Below are 20,203 nucleotides of genomic sequence, written 5' to 3'. Positions count from 1 at the left end.
GAAAAATTTATGTCCAGGCTTTCTTAATTGTTTTTTTTTTCTTCCTTTGGGCATACTGCAAAAATCTCAAATAAATAAGAAAAAAGCTAGAATTTAATATACAGATTTAAAGTTGGTGTGGAATTTCTAAACCTTTTCTTCTATGTGGCTCGTGTGTTGACTTCTGCAAATTCCAGTCCAGCTCAAAGGTGTTGGTTTTGAAGCTTCACCGTCTGTTTGCTCAAATCCAGTGTCGGCTGATCTCATTATGACGACACTGCTGGTCTTACCGTAGTTTCCTGTTCATGTTGGTCTTGAAGATGGTTGATACTTGGACACAATTAGACAATGGAAAAGCCTCATAATAAAAAAAAATCCTGGTTTTGGATTAGATAAAGCAGTGTAACTTTAAGGTTCTATAATGGTTCTGACCAAAAACCTGTTTAAATACTATGGAATCCAAGTGAAAGTTCTACTAGTTCCACCAAGAGATGTAATCAAATATGGAGCCAGAAATGTGCCAGAAACTTCCTCAACAAATCTTAGTGACTGTGTGTTTATTTGATCAAATACTTTAATAGGTTTATTGCACAGCTAAGCAGAACAGCTTCTTTCTATACAAAAACTACCAGTTACTAAAAGTGTAGTGACAATATTTACATATGTGTCCGAGGTGGAGATGTCAGTATGCTTGTTGCAGGCGTTTGTTTCTATTGTTACAAGTATCTACGGTTAGCTAAAGCTAAAGTTAGGGGGTGAACAGCTAAGTAGAGAAGTGCCTGTGTCTCAGTCTGAATGATTAAAAATCCAAAACTTTGTGTCGGTGTTCCCCTGGAAATATTTCTTTGACACTGAATCAGCTCGTCGAAGCTGAGATAGTTTATGTCTTGGCTGTAAGGGTAGAAGACCATGAACTCCCGATTGCGTATCCAGAAGGTGCTTTCCACCAGAAGAACTCTCCTTCTTGAACCTGTTCGGTCCGTTTGCCTTCAAACTTTGATTCTTTGTTGAGAGCCGACGCCCGTTTCCACCAGTTTGGGGAACCGAGCACGCGTTACTGGGTGATAAGAAACACACTAGGAGAGCGTAGTAGCAAGATGGTGGCAACTTTTCCATGTTGTTTTAGTCGGAACAAAATGTAATCTGTTGTATAGTCTTTTTAAAGAACTTTGGGGTAAAGATGGGTTTTGGAATAGTCCTGAAATCAAAAACCATCCGTGATAGAAAGACGTCTTAAACCCAAGCTGTTTGATCGGGTTCTTCCTTGACATGATGGACGTTGCTGCTGCTGCTAATCTGCAGCCATGCCAAATCCCCTTTGGTTAACATCCCAATTCCCCCCCTTCTCATTCTTGTTGTCTTTCTTTTTTCCTTCACCCCTTCCTCCTTTCCATCCCATCATTCCGCCTGGTCGCTTGCGAGCCTGGGAACCAGTCGGGGGAGAATGTCTGGATTGAATGTTTGCAGTCACGAGGATTTTCTCTTACATCCTTTTGCAGTTGTTTCAAACTTGAGTCTCAGAGCCATCAAAGATGATTTGGAACGGCTGAGGAAAAGAACAGATAAGAGACAGGAGTCTGAAAATCTAGTTGCCCATCACTGAGCACCATTCACTGCTGTGGGCAGGGCAGCACAAGCTGCCAAGTCTATCATGCTATCATCTTTGTGTTGATTCCCCCCTGAGGAAACCCAGCTGCGATGTAGTGATTGGGAAAAAAGAGCTCACATGACTCCTCCCCCCTCGCTTTGCCTGTGACCTTTCCGTCCACATACACACACGCACACCCACCCAAACGCTCACACCAGTGCTTGTTATGATCTTTCCTTCCCTTGATGTCTCACCTTTGTCTTTAGCCTCACCGATAAATCAGCTTGTTTTCATGCCATTATTCACCACTTTATTAAAAACTGCCTCCTGGCGTAATCACAACATAAAAGCTCTTTAATGTTTTACTCTGTCACTGCAGCACACTGTTTCTCACGCTGCGACTTACTTCCATTAGTGCTTTATATGCTGTCCCTTCTCTTCCCAGTTATTTCTGAGCGCTTAGGGCTGCAAAAATAATCCCATCTGTGATTTCTCACTCTTGTCCTTTGTCTTCTCTGGCAGTACTTGCTTTATCCACCATGACTCTTCAGTTCCACCAGGACAGACTAGTAAAATAAAGCCAGCTTACAAATGTACTTCCAAACTGAGTAATAGTATTGGTGTTTTACTATGTTTTATGTTCTTATGTTTATCCTACATTTTGAATCAATCATTTATTATCTGTGACAGAGAAAAACAACAACTATGTAAATCAGTTATAATGGTACTTCAGGTTATTTTCTTTTATTATTTGTTGAAATATTAAGAAGGTTACACAAAAGGTTGATATCACCACATGGCCACAGTCCCAGTCTGTGATCAATTTCAAAATTCCTTATCGTTAGCATTTCCATTTACAATTACAAAATCAAAACAAACAATAAAAGACAAAACAACAACAACAACAACAAAGAAACAAAGGGGAGACATTCCTTGGATATGCATAACCATGAGGAGATCAAAATGAACTAATTCTTACTTAACCTATCTTTTTACTTTTACATGATTAGAAATATTTGACGTTTCATTCTCGGTTCATGTTTCTCACAGGAAGATCGTTGTGCCGTACAGCCTCCAGCTGCTTTTAACCTTATTTTAAAAATCTTATCTACGCCTTTATCTCTATCCTAAAACCAAACTATGTCACTTCTCTCACACAAATGCAACGCGATGTGTGCAACATGGATCAATAAAATAAAATCTGACAGTATGCACTAGATATTTGTTTATTCTGTTTCTGCTGGGGCACAGGCGTCATTGTTTGCATTTTAATATTAAAATATGTAATTTTTAAATATTGAAATTATTATTTTTGTAATAAATATTTTCACAGATATACGGTTGTCATCTCCAAACGAGGCAAATCTATGACTTAAAAGAGTAACAAATCAAGGGGAATAGAATAACACCAATCAAAGAGAGCAACGTTAAAAAGCACAGAGAACAGAAGAATAAATGTTCATACAAAGGAATGAAAACAGCAAGACCTGTAAAACAAAGCTAAACAGAACATGGGAAAACCTGCTAAGTAATAATAATAGAAAGATTGAAACATAAATGACAAGAAAGTGACCAAAATGATTGAGGATTGAGACATGCATCCTATGGGTGAGACGTGCGCCCAGCACCTAAGAGTCACGGTTTTGTACTGTGAGACAGAGAACCCGGAACGAACACGGGGAAAACATGAAATCTCCGCACTGTAAATAAAACCGGGAGATGAATATTTCTGACACATTCCTGCGGTGCTGCTGCGTTCTTCCCCTGCAGGTCATTGAGTCTCTGGGCATCATGATCTACAAGGCTCTGGACTTCGGTCTGAAGGAAAACGAGGAGAGGGAACTCAGTCCTCCGCTGGAGCAGCTCATCGACCTCATGACCAACTCGGCCGAGGCCGAGAAGGAGGCCTGCCTGGACGAAGGCTACGAGGCCACAGAAGAAGAGGACGAGACGGACGACGGCCATGGCAGCATCTGCGGCGTTCACAGCTACACAGATATCCTGAAGGTCAGCGGCGAAAACAATCCAAACTGTTCCAGATACACCAGTTTCATTTGTGGAGGACATTGCAAAGGCTTTGTTCATTTTCTATTTTAAGCAATACTTTATAACAACGTTGAGTTGACATTTCAATCTGGTTTTATCAGCTTTCAGTTCTAGTTTAGCACTTAGTCGTTCCATTGTATTAACATGTTTAATTTTCATATCCAGTGCTTTATATTTGGTGAGTTGGGCTTCATCCAGTTGACTGTAGTCATTTTCCTTGCTGTCATTAGAATATGTAGCTGAGGCCTTTGATCTTAAGTAAAGTGGTCAGAAGTAAAATGGTCAGAGAACATATCAAGTGTAAAAAAAATTAATTAAATAGATGTTTACTTTCAGTATTCTCTCAAGCACATCTTTAAACATTTTTCAGAAGATTTGTCTCTTAATGGTAGGTTTTAATCCTGAAAACATGGTGGGTATTTATGTAGATAGTTCTGATTCTTCTGTTCAGGATGTGTTTTCTCTTGAATCTTTAAAGTTCAAAGCCTGAGGAGAGTTTTTGAGAATCGTTTTTCCTCACCAATTTCATTCGCAAACAGGAAACTGTAGCTGAGGGAAACGTGTGACACTGTAAACACAGATATCAGAACCACAGCGCTGCCAGGCGGCCACGTTCTTCCTCCCTTGGAGTCACGTATCCTTGGTGACCGTTGGAGCAGCGAGTCGTCGTCTCTTTCCTTACATGGCCTCACGCTGTTTTGGATAAATAGCCGGTCGGACTCACAAAGCCACAAATACATCAACAGTGCCTGACATGCCGGAGCAGCATGACATGCTGGCCGGCCCGGCGGCTGACCAGCTGTCAGTTCAAAACGTTGGCTCAGACGTTTTGATATCTCTCCCCTCGCATTATTCCTTTGTCCTACTATATCAAACGCAGGTGACACTATTAACGGTTATTAACATTTACTTTTTACGGATGAAAAACGGAACCAAATTCAGTATTTTCTTCAAGATATTCTCACCATAAAGTATGTAGAAGAAAGGTTATTATTTATTGTTTGCTTTTAGGGATTTTGTTTCTAGTTTTTCAAAAGTGAGGCCATTTGTCCAAAACCTCAATCGTGGCCCAATCTGAGCTTTGCAACAAAACAATGGTCTTAAAATAAACCCATCAGGTTTTCTAATGAATTCCTTTAAGGACAATCCAGATTCAAGATTCATTCAAGATTGTTTTCTGAAGTTACTGTTGCGTTAGGTCTATCTAATTAGTAAACAAAAATAAAGTAAATATGCTTATGCTAATTAGAAGAGCTGCACAATATACCATTGGGCAGTTGCAGGGCTGAAACGATTACTGGTAATCAGATTAATCGTGATGAATCGATGATTGAAATAATCGTAAGATAATTTAATAATTGATCTATCATTAACTGAAGTATACAGACTCAAAGAAGACCATTTGCTGGAAGAACAACACAATGACAGCAGTAATTAAGGAAACATTTTACAAAATATATACATTTTGTTTCTAAGAATAAACAGAGATATGTAAAGAAATATTTTCAACTCAACTCCTCAAGTGGCTTAGTCTTAGTTTAAGATTTTTTTAAAAAGTAAATGTCCTATTAAGCACCTTTTGCTATGCAATTATTAATCCAAAAACTAATCAACGGATTAATCCTACACTGTATTGATGCTAAGTCAGGCAGAAAGGCCTGAGCTTTTCACACGTTGATGTTAGAAATACCTTCGGCTGCAGATGCCTCCTTATGTTAACAATAAGATGTTTATTTTCTTTTTTCGAAAAGACAACTGTAATTATTTGTGCTTTGCATTTTAAAATGTTTTTCCATTATTGTATGTAAACCGCCGAAATGGTTAAACGAAGAATCTGCCAATAGTTTTGTCCGATTGATCGTCAGATTAATCTATTGAATAATTGATTGCTAAAATAATTTGTCGCAGCTCTACGCCATGTGCTAAATATCGCAACAGCAAATAAATGTTGCGGAACACGACTTAGAACATTTTTATTGGGCTATTACATTTCAGTTGCCGTGTGTTCACATAATGACATTCTGGACTTTTAAGTTGCTGCGCGCAGTGTGAAGTAACTGTGATAGATTCATATTTATGGAAAGTGGTTATTTAAATATTGATGCTGGAAGAGAGGGAGAGAAAAGTCAGGAAATTTTGGGTTGAAGAAAAGCAAATGCACTGATTAGTTCATTAGAAACCTGAGTTAACCGATTCTGAACATCACTAGTTTTATGTGGCATAAAGTTCTGAAATCATCATACTTGTCCTGCATGACTTTCCAACCTGTACACTAAAACTACCCCCCGCCCCCCTATTTCCAGCTGTGCACAGCCCATCTTCCCAGTGTGTCGGACGCTCCGAGTCACTACCAGGCAGTGTGTCGAGCTCTGTTCACAGAAACCAGGGAGCTGCGCACCTTCCTGGAGAAGATCAAGAGTGCCAAAGAGGTGAGGCTTCATCGTCACGGCTGTGTGGTCGTTAAGTTCTGCAAGATCAGCTGCAGTTAAAGAACTCTGATACGTTCGAGCGTTTCAGAGGGGAGAAAAAAGTAGAAAATGATTGCCGCATCATCTCAAACTCTTAATAAAACTTGATGTTTTAACTTTATTTATCCTCTAACCCTATATAACATCTAGTTATATTTTCCTATCCAAAATTTCTTACTTTGTTTTTCTGCACTTTCTCCAGGATTTGTAGTCGTGTTTTAAAGGTGAAGGGAAAGGAAATCGTCTAACCCTGACGTTCTTCCTTCTTCCTACCTCCTTCCATCCCAGGCAGAGTGAAATGGCTGCTGAGTTTTCTTCTAAAAAACGTCAGAGCTAAAACAGTCAGTCAGCTGATGGAGACAAAAATCTATGACTGGAGGGAAAGAAATGAATGGAACGCAGACATGAGAGCTCATCCGAGATTATTCATGACATAACAGTCCCAGCTTTAACGTTCTGTTTATGTCCCTTCTATTTATTTTATGTATTATTCATCACTAAAAACATGCAGGAATACACTTTAAATCTCTTTAGGAATGCTCATTTCAAAATAATGTTACTACTGTTTTAGGCAGCTGCAGGTTTTGGGTTTTTATTGGAAGTAAAAACTAGATGATTTTTAAACTTTGAACAGTAAAAAAAAAAAAGAAGATAAAAAAAGTCTTACTTTCTCCAAAAAGTCAAATTGAACATTCTAAATCTGGAATGTCAAACTCATTTTCAATTTGGTCCATATCTCGATCACGAATGCTCTCAAGAATTCATTGATACTAAATATTAAAATATTAATGAATAGATATGTCTACATTCGCTAAGTACTTCTTAAAGCTAAACGATATCGAACGTCTTTTCATCCCGATGAGTTCCTAAAGTATTTGGGGGGGGAGAGTTTCTCTTATTTGTAAAACAAGTTTTGAAATATTTGCAAGAAAGTTTGCTACATTTGTGCTCATGTGTGACGGTAGCGTCACTTTTTGCTACCCGTCATATCGATCACGGAGACATCATGAATACGGCAGCAGGGTAGAAGAAGTAAAGAATACTGTCACCTGCAGGTGGGAGTTTAACGGTCACTCTGACCCAATGTTTTTGACTTATTTTTATGGAATATTTACAATAAACTCAATTATATATTATATAATTATATTTTAAAAGGTAGGCGCACTTTGCATACATTTTGGCAGAATCCCAAAACACTGGAGGGATTGATGTGGTTTGTAGTCATGCAGATAAAAACTGCTCTGATTTGATTGATAAAATACTACTTCAGCGCACAACTGTTGTTTTGAAGGTTCTGTTCATGCAGCCCTTTTAAGTCTAGCGGGTCACATAAGAAGCTACGGCGGCGCGCGCTTTCCACACGTCAGACATAAATAACATGAAGCGCCGACATGCCGACTGTCATCCCAGCAAAAGGTCAAGTTTTCCTGCCTGATTCATCTAGCTGTGATTAAAACAATCACACGCTGTGCCTGCTGTTGTCGTTTGCTGTTTGTAATTGTGCAGTTAGCCTACACACTACAGAACATTGCCGTTCCACACTGAATAGTCTGTGCAGGTTATTGCAAACTCTGATCTGTGAGTAACAGCGGAGCTACACTCCATGTGACGCTTTAACAATGGGATTCTTTCATTGCAGAAACCTTATCGACACGTTCCTTTTCCCCCTCAAACTCACATCCTGCCTGTTTTTAACCACTCTCCCAGGTTTTAGTGGTTCTATTTCTCCACCGGGCCTCATACCTTGTCACTCTCCAACCCAAGTGGAGTCATCTTAGACTTTTGTTTCTCCTCAGGAGCTATTTGGAGTGTGCGGTGAAATATCGGCCCATGAGCGGCCTCCACCTGAGGGTTCCCTCCTGCCCTGCGCCGCTGCCCTTTAAGTGCTTGTAATGCATCTGAGTGAGCGAAGGAGGTTTGGACGGTTGCATAACTTGCTGAGAAAGAAGCTTTAGAGGAAGGGAAGTCCGAGACTGCAGTAATTGTCTGCGGAAGTAATCACCTTTGCTGTGTTTACAGCGCCGCATAAATCGCAGGCGTTCATTTCCTTTGCGGCGTTTTAAAACCAGAACAGGCTGCTCTATTTTACGCCACATTACAGACACAGACATAAATGCATTTTATTGGGATTTCATGTGATAGACCGACATAAAGTAGTGCATAATTACGATGCGGATGATATGTAGTTCTCAATTTGTTTTTACAAATAAACTAAAAAGGTTGCCCTATCTTTACTGTGATACCCCGAAGTAAATCTAGTGCAGCCAGCTGCCCACTGCCTACTTTTCCATCATCATTGACACACAGGCACTCTAGAGCTTGAAGGACAGTATGCACCAAATGGGGAAGGATGTGAGCAGCACGTACAGAAGCATGATTGCCAGCACTAAGACATTGGATATCTGGTGATTTTTTGTTTCTTCATCGTTGTAGATAAATTGTGGGAAAGATTACAAACTGAGATATGTTCATATATTCATACCAAGTATGCAAACTACATCCTTTTAGTGACTGCATTCTCTCTGTTCAGGTCTGAAGAAATGAAGCTGGTCTCTGTTTTGGTTCCTTCTTGAATAGATTAGGTGTGTTTTGATTTGATGCTTGGACATTTGTTGGATCAGCCGGTGGATTCGGCTGTTTCCTGGTTGGCCTTGTTTTCTGCTTTTTACTTTGCAGTCATCTGAGCTGCCCCTTGTGACTTCCTTACCGACCACTGCTGCGTTGTTATGTGACCAGAACAATTTCTCTCCACAAATATTAACCGTAGGCAACGCTTTGGATGTCCGCCCAGCTGCTTTAGAACCCTCTCACACGTTTGTCGGCCTCATTTTCTCTGTCTTTCGCCCATGAATGCGCACACAAACAGTGACCTCTCCTGTTGGAAACGGAGCAGGCAGCAAGGAATGCAGATCAGCTCTGTTTCCCACAGAACCGCTGTCAGGTCGACAGTATTTTACAACACCGTAATGGCCGCCCGTCGTGCAGGTTCACATAAGTGTCAGGAAGACGGAGGTGAGCCAACTGAACTGTTGACTGTCTGGAAACACGGGAGGCAGCTGGATGTCGCCGCAACTTACTCTGCTCTTTTATCTTTCTGGTGAACACTTACTCGCACTGTTTGGTGTTTTCACAGGCGGATTTTAAAGCACACTGATCTTTACTAATGATTTCAGAGGTGTTTTAGAGCAAGCGTCCAAAGGCCTGACTCATTAAACAGCCAGTCCACATTTTCCAAATTCGACATGAAGTTTCAGAAAGAAAAATAACCTAAAAGAAGTTTAGTGTAGAAGAAGTAAAGTTTTCCAACATGGAGGGAAATTTGTGAAACAAACAAAAAAAAGTGTCACAAATAGTGTTTATATGTGATCAGCAATTTAGAATTTTTTTCTTTCATCATTCAATTGTGCATTCAGGACTGTTTCCTCCTGAGCACAACACTCCTGTGTTACTTTAGTCTGTGTGTTCCACATCCCAAAGTTACATTGTTAAAGGAATAGTTCGGCATATATCAGGTTAGGTTAACAGATTAGAAGTAGTTATTATCTAACTTTAATACAGGGGTGTCAAACTCATTTTCATTTTGGACCAAATCAACAACATTAATGTCCTCAAAGGGATGCTTGTGGCAGAACTCGTGTTTTTTGATGAAGAGTTTTTGCACCATATGAGGTGGATTTTCGGCAGTATCTAAATAAATGTATTTCACAAAAGTGCAATGGAAACACTTTTTTTCGCATCACACGAATTGCGTGAGCTGGTGAATACAACAAAGACGACAGGAAGTAGTAATAGAGTGACAGTGTTTTTTTTTGGACATTGTACAGCTGGCTCCACCAGAGTTCTCACAGCATCACACAGTTCTTAAGAACTTGTGTGTCATTCGAATGTGTTGCATCCATAACTCTTCTGTAAAATCACCAACTTCAGGTTCCCCAAAACGCAGCACGGCTGAATCATGGATACATCTCATGTGACTGTTTACATCCGTTGCTGACATGATTTGTAATGACTTGAATAAGCTTATGCTTATGTAATTTTAACTTGATTTCTTATTTAATGGAAGCAGCACAATTAGCAAATTGTGTTTTTTCACATTCTGCTAATGTGTCCTTATAAGCCATGAAAACTGAAACAAAAAGTCATAAAAAGAGTAATTTGTTGGTCTATTATTTGAGACATCACAGGAAATGAGACACTAGAGAATTATAAAGCGCATGCTAAGCTGTAATAAAAGGAGCTGCATTAAAACAGTGCAAATGGAGGAAACGTTGCCATAAATAGCATCCTCACATTGCGATCAGCAGTGAACTGAGCAGGCAGCTTTGGATGTCAGGACTCATCCAGATGGGAGAGATTGATGCTTGGCAGAAACCATTTCAGGCTGCGGCAGCTTGAAAACACACACACACACACACACCTCAGTCTGACTGGTTGGATCATTTCTGCTGGAAGTCACGTGAGAACTTTGTTCATCCAAGTCAAACACAGATTACATGGAATTATAATTACAATTGAAGTGTATTTATGATGTATCTGTGCAAACTACACAACATGCTTTTAGCCTTTAATTTAAGGGCACAGAATCAATTCAACATTTGAAGAAAAAAATAATCTTTCCATGTTTTACCAGTAGAACATCACTGAGTCTTCTTCTATAATATTTAGTCCCGGCTCCTCTCCTGTGGTCCCATGCTTCTCTAGTTAACTAGTTCTGTATTGGTTCGGCCATATTTTATGGATCATTATTTGACTGAACAAACATTTCTGCATCACAATATTTTTTGGTTCTAAAACTAAAATCTAGCTTTCTAGAAACTCTGAATTGTACAAAAGCCATTTATTTTGTGCCACCAATAATTTTGTGATGTGGTATTTTTTTCCCATTGAACAAATGTTCTCAAATTGAAGGCACTTTTCCCTGAACTCTTTAGTATAAAAATTTAAAGACAGTGTTTTTGATGAGCTTTGCGTTCATCAAAGCCCCCTTTAGCCTTCTTTTATTAACAGGGATCAGGATGCGTGTTGTCTCCTGAGGGGTAAAGACCAGCCTGTCCTGAGTGGATTCAGAGCTGTGATCGCACTAATCCTGTCTTGTCCTTCAACAGAACCTCCGAAAGATGGAGGAGGAATCCTCAGAGGAGCCGGTCCGAGACCTCAACGAGCTGCAGAACGCCGACTGGGTGGGAAACCACACTTCTTACCTCAGATTTATTGGGGCCTGCCCATAGCAATGCATAGTATTATCCTTATTATTCTAAATTATGACTCTGCATCCAAAAGTATGACATTTATGCGGTCTGACGTGCTGGACAGAAACTAATGGAACAAATGTTTTCTCTCTCTGCCAGGCTCGATTCTGGGTGCAGGTGATGAGGGACCTGCGTGAAGGAGTGAAGCTGAAGAAGGTGCAGGAGCGTCAGTACAACCCTCTGCCGATCGAGTACCAGCTCACTCCGTATGAGATGCTCATGGACGACATCAGGTCCAAACGCTACAAGCTGCGCAAAGTCATGGTTAGTCCTGGAGTACACAACAGAGACTTTTAACAATCCTTGAGATTAACCCTGCAGACATGCCTCTTATGGTGCATTCACACCAGACCAGTTTAGTCTGCTTTAATCAAACTATAGCTCATTTGCCTAGAAGGTTTGGTTCGTTTGTGTTGGTGTGAATCTGTAAACGAACTCTGACACACAGCAAAAACTGAACTCTGGTCCGCCTGCAAACCTACGGTTTCGGTTCGATTGATATGAACTCTAGCGCGGTTCCGATGCATATGTTTATGCAAGCCGACTGGAATCCGCTCCAAAAGCAGGAAGTGGATTATATCGCAGGGTATTCTGGGTGAGTACAGACAAAACGAGTCTAGCTCAACAGGGACACATGGCCCACGGCCTTTTACCAGAGAGAAAAAGTAAAAATCCTACAACCACTAAAATCTGCCGCCACTCTGTTTTTTTTTTAACATTTTGTGAAGTATGCCCTGCGCTATCGTCCACTTCCTGCCTTTGGAGCGGTCTCTGGTCCACTTGGCATTCGAACCTCACTGATACCCAGGTTCGCAGGTGCACCAGAGTTAGCTTTTTTTGTCCACATCAGAGTTTAATCACATTCCCAAATGAACCAGACTTTCCAGGCAAACAGGTTTTATTAAAGAGTTTGATTAAACCGGACTAAACAGAGTTGGTGTGAGTGCATCCTTATTGGTTCATTTCTTTGAGAATTAGCAAAACATTCAGCCTTAGTTCAACCAATGGGGGCCTTTTACTGGCTTTTCTTTTTTGGTTTGTTGCCTATAAATAAGCTTCTTTATAACACGATGGGTTTGGTTAGCATGTGGGTCTGCTTTGTTCCGTCAGGTTAATGGAGACATCCCACCGAGGTTAAAGAAAAGCGCTCATGAAGTCATCCTGGAGTTCATCAGGTCCAGACCGCCACTTAATCCTGTGAGTAAAAAGAAGCGCTTCGGACTTCAGCACGGAACAGAAAAATCCTTGTGAGGAAGCACAGATCGGTCTTTATCTGTAGGAAACAGTGAGCGTTCATGTGAAACAGCTCCATCCAGCACAAGTGGCTTCTTGGCCCACAGCCACAGAAGTCCCATGCTGAGAGGATTTGATTATAACTTACCAGCCGCATTTATTGACAACCTCGGTAAAGAGCTGCAAAAAGCTTTAAGACAAATTCATCTTTTACTGCCACAATGTAATCTCTCACTACAAACAAAAAAGACAATTTACAATTTGAATAGAATAGATTTAATTTGTGAGGCGTGCTGTGGTGGCGCAGGGGGTTAACATGCCCCACGTTTGGAGGCCTTAGTCCTCGACACGGACGTCGCGGGTTCGACTCCCGGTCCCGACGACCTTTGCCACATGTCTTCCCCCCTCTCCTCACCCTCCTTCCTGTCTGCCTACTGTCGAAAAAATACGAGCCACTAGCGCCGCAAAAACTCTTCGGAGAAAAAAAAAGAATAGATTTAATTTGTACGCAACAAACATAGACTGATACTGATATTTGTAGTCAGTGAAAAGCAACGGTCTTCCTTCTGACAGCAAGACGAGCAGACGATGTTGAGGGGATTATTTAATTCATGAAGCTGCAGAGGTAGGTCCTCTGCCTGGAGACCCTTCATGTCAGTGTTTTTTCCCCCCCATTGCACTCTATATATCTTACCCTCTCCCAGGTGTCGGCTCGTAAGCTGAAGCCTCAGGCTCAGCCTCCTCCGACCCTGCATGAGCGGATCCTGGAGGAGATCAAGGCTGAGAGGAAGCTTCGCCCGGTTTCACCCGACGAGATCCGCAGAGGACGGCTGGGTAAGGAGACCCGTCATGCATTTATTAACGATGCAGCACAAACATGCACACTCCACACACCATATAAATATACTGTAGTTCACATTAAAATGTTTAAGCTGATCACATGCAGTGCGCTTTGGCCTTATTGCTTGGAGCTATTTCAGTTCATTTTGTGCTCTATATCACTAATGTTCCTCTCTGCTCTTTGCTGTTGTAGCCACTGCTTCCTAACCTTTTATGTCTGTGTGGCTGCTGATGCCTATTAATGTTCTCTGCATTAAAGCTGCAATATGTAACTTTTATTAAAAATATATGTTTTTTACATATTTGTTAAAAATGTCACCTTGATGTGACAGTGTAGTATGAGACAGATAACCTGTGAAAAGATTGATCTCTTCCACCTGCTTCCTGTGCTACCGCTGCCGTCTGAAGAAATGCAGACCAATCAGAATTAGGAGGAGGGTCTTAGCGCTGTCAATCAACCTTGTGAATACGCTGCTACATGTGCTAATGGCAGAGAAACAACTCACCTTTACAGAAAAAGCGTTTATCTGCCGTCATCTGTGGTCATGCTAACTAGCTTTAGCATTCACAAGGAGGAGCTCAATTTTTTCACAGATTATCTGTCCCATAATATACTGTCACACAATAGAGACAGTTTCAACAAATATATATCTAATTTAAAAAAAAATAAAAGTTACATACTGCAGATTTAAACAGTTTGCCGTAGGATGAAGGTGGGACAGGAAATAATGCTGAGTGTCTTTGTTTTAATCATAAAGACAAATTCATAGTTACTGTGTCTGCTCTTATGTGTAGCCACATGCTGAAAAAAACAGTGCTGCATCAAGCCTTCCTTATTGTTCCATAAGGTAAATACTTTACACGTGTTAGCAGTTTGTTTCTGGTCTGTGGCTAATAAGACCAGCTGGTCTATAATGAGACCAGCTAGCCTTTCCTTCAATGAGGCTTATACCTTTAATTTTGCAAGAGCATTAAGAATATTCAAGTCTAACATTCAAAACTCAAAGTCTTAGAAACTGTTGTATTATTTGTAAATAACAGAGGCATTTTGTTCTGAAGGGGTTAAGGTAGCGCCAACATCATAGACCTCATAAAGACCAGAAGTAAAAACAAAGAAATGATCCAGACATTGTCTGATGACTCAGTCACGCAATTTTCAACCTGATTTAGTTCCACAACCAAAAAAAAATTGTCCTTTTACAAATAAGTGAACGTATCACAACAGCTAGCAACACTTTTGGTGAGGAAAGAAGACTTAAAGTTAGCCTAAATTACTAAGAAATGAGTTTAAGAATGAATTCAGAGGAAGCCGCTAAAGCCCAATTGAGACAGAGTTCAGCAGATAACAGGAAGGCTGAGCAGACGACATTCAGGTCAGATGCTATGCCCCTTTACACCTGCTGTCAAAATTGTTAGTATGACCAAAAAGCCCGAAATGGTTGCTGAAATCACTTGAGGCTACTGCTACCTAGCTACTAATATACCCTTGCTAGCTAGCGAGCTAGGTTTGTTTGCGTCTATCACAGATGCAGCTTTGATGGCAATGAATAAAAATGTTCTAAAAATTAACCAATGAAAATCATACGTTACTTTTGAACTGTGGTTAAAAAGAATAATTAAAAAATAAAGTAATGAAACAGATTGATTATACCTCCAACTTACTATTTTGCTGTGCAATATTTTCAGGCAATCACTGCAAGCAAAATTGGTGGATCAAAGCTTTTAAAAAAATAGTGGTTAAGACTTGGGCAGACTTGGGTAAGTTTTGCTGGCTCCCACAGGCGGACACAGCTACCAGGAATCTGTCGGACAAAATCCATCACAAAAGAGAAAATATCTGTTTTGATGTGAAAGCTGTTAATATCCCTATTAATATTATTAGCCAGAAAGAAGCCGTTTGCTTTCTCTTGTGTGAGTTAAGTCCTGCTTTAACATGCAGTAACCGCCCCGCACCGTGACTGTTTCTCGTTGCAGTAATTCGGCCTCTTAGCATGTCTTTCAGTTTTGATGCGTCAGGTAACGTTTCCCTTTGCTGCTTACCTGGCTTTTTATCTCATTTCCTCCACCGTGCTGTGGCTGTTCATCTGCTTTATCAGCTCACACATGCAGAGACACACAGACACACACACACATGCTCAGTACTGACTGTGCACACATTCCATGTCATGCTTCTGTGTGGTGGTTAGCTGTTGCTAAGTGGGACACTGATCAGCAAGAGGATCCTTAGGGGAACAAACACTGAAACAAATTTTAATGACACTAAATGGGGCTCTGGGACTTGTTTTTAAAAGGTTTGCTAGAAAAAAATGTTATAAAACCCACATTTCTTGCAGCAAAAAGCAAGTTACAGAGTAGCTGGTGGAAACTGTGTGTAGCTTAGCAACTAAAGGGCCTAAGACACCACTCACAAACTGGATTACAGAATACAAAATACAAAGAAGAGGGATAATTATATTTATGTACTTCATTTATTCTGAGGCTTGCCTTTACATACATATATTGCCATGAAATTTGCAAGCAAGTTGACTTTAAAAACATTAATCACATGACTTTAATTTGTGTTGAGGCAGAACTATTTAGTCATATCTTACATATAGTATTTTTTTTTATTTCAAGCAAAAGTTTGAGTTGCACATAGACATTTTCATTGCGTTCTGTGACTTGAAGCGGATGAGGTTACCGCTAACTAGATGCTAGTGTACCCTTGCTAGCTAGCCAGCTTTTTTGCGTCTATCACAGATATATGGATGACAAAAGGGAAAAGGATTAAAAAGAGGAACTGCAATTAATGTCTTCGACTAAAGTAAGAATGTATCAAGATTTTTAGCTAATCTCACCAGCAGTGCCATTTTATTTTCAAGGATTCAAGGATTAAAGGATTTTTTATTGTCATACCACCTTGCTTGTTTGTGTTACAAAATTAGGACTCAGGTCCCAGATTAATAAATTTACTACCACACCAAAAAAAAAAGAAGCAATATTTGAATGTTTATAATATTTAAAATTTTAATTAAATAAATATTATTTATTTAATCTATTTTTTCAACAGACCAAAATCAATGTTGGGAGCCACTTACATAAAATTGAACATACATTTTTCTTATTAGAAACCATATTTTGAAGGATCATTTGATTTTATTTCAGCTTATGAGAAATATTTTTGACCTGGAAAAATCTCTGTATCTTAATCCCAACGTCACCAAGAAGAAGAAAAAAAAACAAAAACAATATCTGTTGCATCATCAAATCTGTTTTTAAAGATTTGCTGCGTGCTCTCTCTTTTTTTTTCCAATTTCTAAGAGAAGGGATTCCCCTATTTCTCATTAAAACGGCGTCGTCCCAAAGGAGGAGATTAAGCCCGGCTCTCTGGCTGGTTGGAACAGATCGTTTTGCCTTGCAGGCAGTCTGGGACATTTAAAGATCTGTTACTACTCTGGAGCTTTTAAAAGAAAATCACAGCTCAGGGACTGAGTTATTCACAAGGAAAAGTATAGTCAAGTCGAATGATATGAATAATGTCACTGCTTTGTGATGAACACTATTAATACCTCAGTGAATGCTGGTTTTTAGAACTGTGCCATGTTGAGACAGGCAGATATTTAACCAGAAGGGTTCTTCTCAAAGATCTGGTCCATGATGTGTAAAAGTGTCACACCACTGTGAACCACATGCTGCCATGGTAACCTCTAATGTACAATCTGAAATGACTGCAGAGGCAGTATGATGCTGTGGTCCATGTTGCCTCCTACTGATGTCAGTGTCCCTCATCATACCACAGTCTTTAAGTCCAACCCTCTGACATTTATGTTTTCTGGTGATCCGTGTGTGTTGTTGTGTGTACAGTCATTCGTCTGTAATGATTTAGCAGTAATGACAGATTGAGTCCACTGTGTTCTAGAGATGCAATGTTAATATCTGTATTGGTCCAGATATTGAAAAAGAATTCCAGATCGGCTCTCGGGGACAAAGTTCCAGAACCATAAGTGCAGATCTAGTCAGTCTAATTCTATGCTTTGCGCTCCGAGCCACATCATCATTATTTATGTTACATTATTTAGAATATAAATACATTTTCTAAACTATTTGAAAAAAAAAGGTTTGTTGCGGTTTATTTCTATATGTTTGACCAAAACAGTCAACCTATTATTTTTGTCAGTTTCAGTTTCTTTATTATTTATTTTACATTAGCTGTTACACTGCTAGTTACACTGACTGAACAAATGAAAGTTGTGGGGGGTTTTCTACATGTTTGAGCCAGCTTGTGAAGCTGCTGGTGTATTTAAATGTGCTGCAGAGTAATCAAATAAATGACTAATTCTGTACATTTATGTCTGTACTTCGAAGAAAGAAACATTTTAAGTCAATTCAGCTGGGTTTTTTTTGTGTCCGATCGGTATCGGTCGATATCATGCTTTTTACTTCTTCAAACCAAACTTGCAATGCAAGCCACAAATGAAAGATTGATGTGATATATTAGAAAAGTTCAAAGAAAACAGGTTGGAAATCCCTCAATCAGGAACAGGGAAGAGAAAGGCTTAAAAAGTGTTAAACTGTTTAGCTGAGAAGGTACCGCTGATATTTGAGAATATGGATTGTTTGGATGCAGTTAATGGTTTAGTTGCATTATGTTCTCTGTGCTGCTCTAATAAGAGAGGTGTCTACCTTTTAGGTTTTGGCAAAACTCGCAGTATGCCTCAGGATTTGTTCCGTACAGGAGTAGGTAACGTATCAGCAGTGCTGCGGTTTGAACAACCTTGTTTGGCTTTAATCTTTTGGCCTTTTCTGTCTCCCCTCCCTGGCTGCAAACTAACGTCTCCCAAAAAAAAGAAAAAAAAAAGAAAAACTCAACTGCTGGGAGCTGAAAGAGCTATGCAGAATGCAAAATGATGTCTGAGTAAATCACTTAAAAGTCTTGTTTGATTTTTTTTTTTTTCTTAGAAATGTTGGGTTTTAGAGAGGCTTGTACTCCTGCACCTCCTCCTCTTACGCTCCTCGTTTTCTACTAAACTTTGTGAAGGTTTTGTCCTTTGCTTTAAATATTCTGCTCTCATCCCAGTTCCAGTTTGGTCAATATAAAGTAAGGCCTTACATTTGAGGACGTAGTTCACACAAAAAGATAAATATTATCAGAGTTAGTGGTAAATAAAAGGAAGTCATAGATAATCTAAATACTTCATTTAACCTGTCTGCGTTTTCTACGTTCTCCTTTGAACCTCCTCCGCATAACTCCCAAACTCCTCCACCCTCAAATGGATCTCCAACCCTGGTCCTCTGTGGCAGATTAAATTCCATCCTTTCACTCAGACGGATCTGGTTGCCATTTTATAAATGGGGGCAAGGGAGGAGAAAAGAAGAGAAAACCAATTTAAAGATCCGGCGTAAAACCCAATGAGGATGCAACGGAGCACAGGAGGAGGCGGGTCGAGATCCATTTGATCTGCTTTCCCTTCCTGTCGAGTGACTGCCTCCTGCGTGGCTCTGTGCAGATGAGTTCAGTCCGTACATGGGCAGGAGGACGTCCAGTACTCTGTCTCTGACCAACGGGTCACGCTCTCCCAGAGTAGAGCCCTCCGGATCTCAGTCCGTCCCTCAGAGGAAGAAACTCCTGAAGGCGCCCAGCCTGGCTGAGCTGGACAGCTCCGACTCTGATGTAAGTTGTTTTTTGTTTTTAAGCTTCACCTTTCAGAAGCAAAAAGACGAGTGCAGGGCATGGTAACATTTGTGTATTCAGGACGAGTGGGTCGGGCGCACATCGGCAAGCAACTCCAGCGTGGCAACGTCTTTGATGGATGATACGTCCCCAGAGTCTGCACTGGGAAAGAAAAGTGAGTCAAGAAGGTGAAAGGTTTTTCACCTTTCATCAGAGCTGAATTGGCTGTTTTAATAAAAACATTTACCTGATAGCAACAAGTGAGATTTAATCTAACAACCTTGCCATGACTGAGTCATGACATGACTCAGAGTTTATGTAATGTGGGATTTTTTTGTTCTTTGGTTAAAGGAATAGTTCAGGACTATTAAAGTGAGGTTCTGGTGAAACGTTATGAGCAGTCAATGTCTTACTCAATTAATTGATTATAAATTAGAGCTAAATCACAATTGTGACATCACTGCACCGCTTAGATGCAATAGTTGGTAAGGTATTGTATTTCCTGCATCAGGCATTCGAATTCTGCTGGACGATAAATTGTCCCGGTAATTATTGCGGTAAACGATAATATTGCCGTTTTGAGACCATTTTCAAGTAATATATTTATAACGGCTTAGTAATTCAAGTTTGCAAGAATAATAAACTTTAATTTTGCACAGGACACTCTACAATGGAAGTGTGACATATTTTAATTATCCAAAATAAAACACAATAGCCAAAAACAAAACAACAAATAAAGTGAAAATAAAAATCACACACAACCAAAACCATTCAAATGGATTATGATGACTCTGTAAACAAAATGGTCTCTTCAAAAATATTAATTAAGCTCTGAGATACAGAACCCTCTGGAGAGTTATGAATTTTTATTTTATTGGACCAGCTTTACTCATTGGACCAATACCTATATGTTAAAAAAAAAAAAAAACTAACATCAGCCCCTACCAATGTCGATGCCACTGTATCATGCATCACTATTTGTTTTCAGAGAAATACATCTGGCTAAGCTCTGCTGTTTTCCCAGTGTTGATTATCAATATTTCAGGGAGAACTAAAACCCCAAAACTGTTGAAAAATTGCTTGATTCTTTCATTTCCATTATTTTCTTCTTCTCTTCCTCTGTTAAATACAGTAGAACACTACATTGTTG

The 20,203-nt window shown here is 39.8% G+C and overlaps 1 protein-coding gene across 5 annotated transcripts in view; it reads left to right on the top strand.

Moving 5' to 3' along the window:
* The window catches only part of LOC102219904 (protein spire homolog 1-like), a 35,654-nt gene that overhangs the window by 9,576 nt on the left and 5,875 nt on the right, over positions 1–20,203 (top strand). For 2 of the 5 annotated variants that reach the window (XM_023330820.1, XM_005803448.3), the window contains exons 3-11: positions 3,338–3,574; positions 5,917–6,042; positions 11,187–11,261; positions 11,430–11,594; positions 12,441–12,527; positions 13,268–13,397; positions 15,378–15,419; positions 18,890–19,053; positions 19,135–19,228. In XM_023330820.1, coding sequence (XP_023186588.1) covers positions 3,338–3,574; positions 5,917–6,042; positions 11,187–11,261; positions 11,430–11,594; positions 12,441–12,527; positions 13,268–13,397; positions 15,378–15,419; positions 18,890–19,053; positions 19,135–19,228 — 1,120 coding nt within the window. Of the gene's footprint in view, positions 1–3,337; positions 3,575–5,916; positions 6,043–11,186; positions 11,262–11,429; positions 11,595–12,440; positions 12,528–13,267; positions 13,398–15,377; positions 15,420–18,072; positions 18,124–18,889; positions 19,054–19,134; positions 19,229–20,203 lie in introns of all 5 variants that reach the window. The other 3 variants (XM_023330821.1, XM_005803449.3, XM_023330822.1) reach the window with 2 other exon arrangements.

Source organism: Xiphophorus maculatus, chromosome 3 (genome assembly GCF_002775205.1).
Source record: "Xiphophorus maculatus strain JP 163 A chromosome 3, X_maculatus-5.0-male, whole genome shotgun sequence".
Classification (NCBI taxonomy): Eukaryota; Metazoa; Chordata; class Actinopteri; order Cyprinodontiformes; family Poeciliidae; genus Xiphophorus; species Xiphophorus maculatus.
Note: the sequence above shows the minus strand (reverse complement) of the source record. Positions and strands in the feature narration are given on the sequence as shown.